Genomic DNA, 3,920 nt, shown 5'->3' with positions numbered 1-3,920 from the left:
CACGGAATTATTCAAAAAGTGATTGATAACCTACAAACAAGGTAGATTACCTGTTATAAGAAATAAGAAATTAAAATTATATGATGATTGTGTAAAAGCTTTTAACACTGTCATTGTAAATACAATAATCATAACCAAGCTATAATATGAATATTTATGGTGCATTATGACTTGAACATACTGATTCGTGTGACGGTGGATTAAGGATTTTGAAATTTTCAACATAATTTACCTGACCAGAAAATCAATATTCCTCCAAGATATTCAAGACCAGCAGATTGATGTGATAAGTGTGATAAAGCATTTGGAAACAATCAAATCCAGCAAATACGCATTGATCTATTTAATTACTGCAGTTAGATTGGTTTGGTTTTGTGTTTTCAGTCACTCTAAAGACAGGATTTATGTGATTCAATGAATACAGACTATGCTTACATATTGGTGCGCATGATCTCATCGTTTTCACTTAAGTAGGACTAACACATGCTAAATATCAAGCCACTTGCACACCAACCAAATCTAATACAACTCTATATTAACTTTAAGAATCTTTTAGGGCGATCTACCTATGCTAATACTATTTTCTGTTTTCACCACTATATATTAAATTAATCCTTATAAGCCTCTAATTAATGAGTACGTAATCAACATGACAACCTGATCGTCATCCCTATGGACTTTTCACGGCGGAGTACCATGCATCTCGTATGGGGCTCCTCTCCATTTTCACTCTCTTCATTTTCCACAAGTTCTTACTTAAATGAGAGACACATGTCATAGTAAAAAATTAAAGATTAGGATTTAATTGCCCAAAGTAAAATCTTAACCATGATTAGAATAACATATATTTCCTTTATTTACTCTAAAAGTTTTTGGCAATCCCACAATTCAAGTTAAAACGTTATCTCATTCATAAATATATTTAATTCTTTTTCTTTCTTTTCCTACTTTATTACTAGTTCCGTTGTTTAACTGGTTTTATTTTTATTTTTGTAGAGGTACTAAACTACTAGTTCTATACTTTTTTTTTTTTTTACCTAATTCTTCTTCACATTCCTATCAAATATGAGAGAAATCGACATCATTAGCTTAGTGGGAAGAGTAAGACCAAATTGAATCAACTTTTAACATTTAAAAAGTTAAAAAATAAAAAAGAATATTTATAAATTTTCCATCGTTATTTGCACAAAGGAGTAATTTTCTATCTAGTGAATTACCCTTTATATTTTGTACAATCCGTCCAAAAATAATTTTCAGTTAGGATGATTACTGTATGTCCACTTTTTTTTTTAGAACCATTCTAACTCGTAAATGCTTTAAATAGGATACTGTATAAGGTGGAAAATATTCGGTTAACTATACCGTTTAATATTTTTTTACGTAGAGGAAATAAGGAAAAGAGAAAAGTTTTTAATATATTTAGGAAAGATATAATGTAGATCTAGAATTGTGAGATTCAAATTATATAGGTAAGTAATTAATTATTCTAATTTCTAACTATGGTTAGTGCTTTGTATTAGTTAATTAAAACTCAACCGTTGATTTAGAACTATGACATGTGTCTCCAATCTGAGCTAGAACTTGGGCAAAATGGAGAGAAGAGAAATGGAGAGGAGCCGGATCCATGCATCTCTGTATCTAGTAGTAATCTATTAGCATCTTCATAGATTCTAATTAAAAGGGCAGTCCGGTGCACTAAGCTCCCGCTATGCGCGGGATCCGGGGAAGGGCCGGACCACAAGAGTCTATTGTACGCAGCTTTACCTTGCATTTCTGCAAGAGGCTGTTTCCACGGCTCGAACCCGTGACCTCCTGGTCACATGACAGCAACTTTACCAGTTATGCCAAGGCTCCCCTTCATAGATTCTAATTAATTAACTAATAATCACTTTATGATATACTCCCTCTGTTTCAATTTATGTGAACTCATTTGACTGGACACGGAGTTTAAGAAAGAAGAGAAGACTTTTAAACTTGTGGTCCTAAATGAGTCACATATATTTTGTGTGGCTATGAATCATTGCATAAAGGTAAAGTGTTTTCAAATATAGAAAGATGTCATTCTTTTTTGTACGGACTAATAAGGAAATAGGTTCACATAAATTGAAATAAAGGGGTACTAATTAACATGTAGATATAGAATATAGAATATTGTCAAAAGAAACAGTGGAAAGGAAGGGCTGCTCATGAATTAAATAAGCGGGCTTATAAATTACCAATTACGTACAATTAATCTAGCATCCCAAAAGTTGACTTTTACTAATAGCCATCTGAAGAGGAATATATATTAAAAATAAATAACTTGAAAAGGCCCCTTAGAGCCATCCATCACGTACTAAGATAGCAATAATCTTGAATAGTTCTTGTACGAGGTCCCCTCCACTATAAATAGCCGCTAGCATATTAACTGTAAACACTACTGTTTGCCTTCTATAATACTACTACTACTAGTATAGTTTCCAAAAACATTGAAAAGAAAAGGTCTAAGTTAATTAATGGACGAAGAGAACTCCAGCAGCACTAAGAAGGAGATAAATGGAGGAGAAGAAGTTAGATACAGAGGAGTGAGAAGGCGGCCGTCAGGGAAATACGCGGCGGAGATAAGGGATTCCAATAGGCATGGGGTTAGGGTGTGGTTGGGAACTCATACTACTGCAGAAGAAGCTGCAAGAGCTTATGATAAAGCTGCCTTTGAAATGAGAGGTCGTTTTGCAGTTCTTAACTTCCCCCATGAATATCCATTTTTCTCCTCTTCATGTCCTTCATCATCATCTTCTTCATGTCTAATATCGTCATCTTCATCATCGTCATCCTCATTATCAACCTTATCCTCAACATTTAATGACAATTATAATGTGGATAACAAGAGAGATGCAGATAAACCACATGAAGGGAAAGAGGTGATTGAATTTGAGTACTTGGATGACAAATTGTTGGAGGAACTTCTTGGATTGGAATCTCATGATGACAATACCCGTTTTGAGTAGCTAGATACGAGAATGAATGTGTGTTTTGTTGGTTATCTACGTTTGCTTATATATGCATGCTTAAGAAGAAGATTGCTGTCGTTTCTTGAGACACAGTATACCTTTCTCACCTGTCAAATGGAATTTTCGCTTTTCTTTATGTTTCAAGTTTAATTTGTGTAGATTATGTTACCTAAAAGATATGTAAAGTGTTCATAAAAAATAAGATTAGTAACCTGAAAAATAAAATGAACTACTTAGTACAACTGATTTAAGTATATTAACAGTGTAAGAATTTATTCACATGATATAAAAATAGACCTAAATAAAATTACATGTTATAAGTAGTTAAAATAAATTGATAATGTAAGAAAAAGCTTAATGTTTATTCGTAAATTGCGCTTGAAACAATCCTATGGAAAAGAAAAGGGAATGTATAGTCTCTGACTTTCCACGGTTCTATTCTAGTTGACTTTGAAATTTGACATGAAAGATGGAAAATGTCAAAAGACTTTTATTGAGTATTGACAAAAGAACATTTCAATTAGGACTCATGTTATAGGATCAGACACACTATTATATTGACAGCGTACAAAAAAGTTTTACACCATTATTGTAGTTTAACTTGAGTTAAGTAGGTTAGATATTATTTTTTTACCATATCACTGATTATTATCTATCCTAGAAATATGCATGGCCTCCTTTTTCTTTTTACTCGCGGCCGCTGTCCTGGATGTGCACGAGATAAACCCCACTCCAGTATAATAGTCCACAAATCACATAGGAGAGGTAAACCATACCGCACTAGGCAAACCTCGTGTGACAAACTCGATCGAGCAAGCATGCAGGGGGTTTCGAACCTGAAATCCCCATTTGGGAGATCACCTACTCAACCAACTCAGACACCCTTGCGGGTCCTAGAAATATACTTGTAATTACCTTTTCAGTGACGAC

General features: G+C 33.7%; 1 protein-coding gene across 1 annotated transcript; it reads left to right on the top strand.

The window, feature by feature from the left end:
• The first annotated feature begins 2,495 nt into the window (after positions 1 to 2,495).
• Positions 2,496 to 2,987, top strand: LOC132611790 (ethylene-responsive transcription factor ERF096-like). Its single transcript, XM_060326163.1, has 2 exons — positions 2,496 to 2,818; positions 2,894 to 2,987. Exons 1-2 carry the CDS (start codon positions 2,496 to 2,498, stop codon positions 2,985 to 2,987), a joined length of 417 nt encoding a protein of 138 aa, XP_060182146.1.
• Positions 2,988 to 3,920: the final 933 nt, after the last annotated feature.

The sequence above is a fragment of the Lycium barbarum genome, chromosome 9 (assembly GCF_019175385.1).
Source record: "Lycium barbarum isolate Lr01 chromosome 9, ASM1917538v2, whole genome shotgun sequence".
NCBI lineage: Eukaryota > Viridiplantae > Streptophyta > Magnoliopsida > Solanales > Solanaceae > Lycium > Lycium barbarum.
Note: the sequence above shows the minus strand (reverse complement) of the source record. Positions and strands in the feature narration are given on the sequence as shown.

Bases quoted from the DNA above. Each gene is read 5' to 3' on its own strand.
- LOC132611790 (XM_060326163.1), top strand. From the start codon at position 2,496: ATGGACGAAGAGAACTCCAGCAGCACTAAGAAGGAGATAAATGGAGGA. The intron at 2,819-2,893 runs ATCAACCTTATC...ACCACATGAAGG, and splicing joins TCATCATCGTCATCCTCATT to GAAAGAGGTGATTGAATTTG.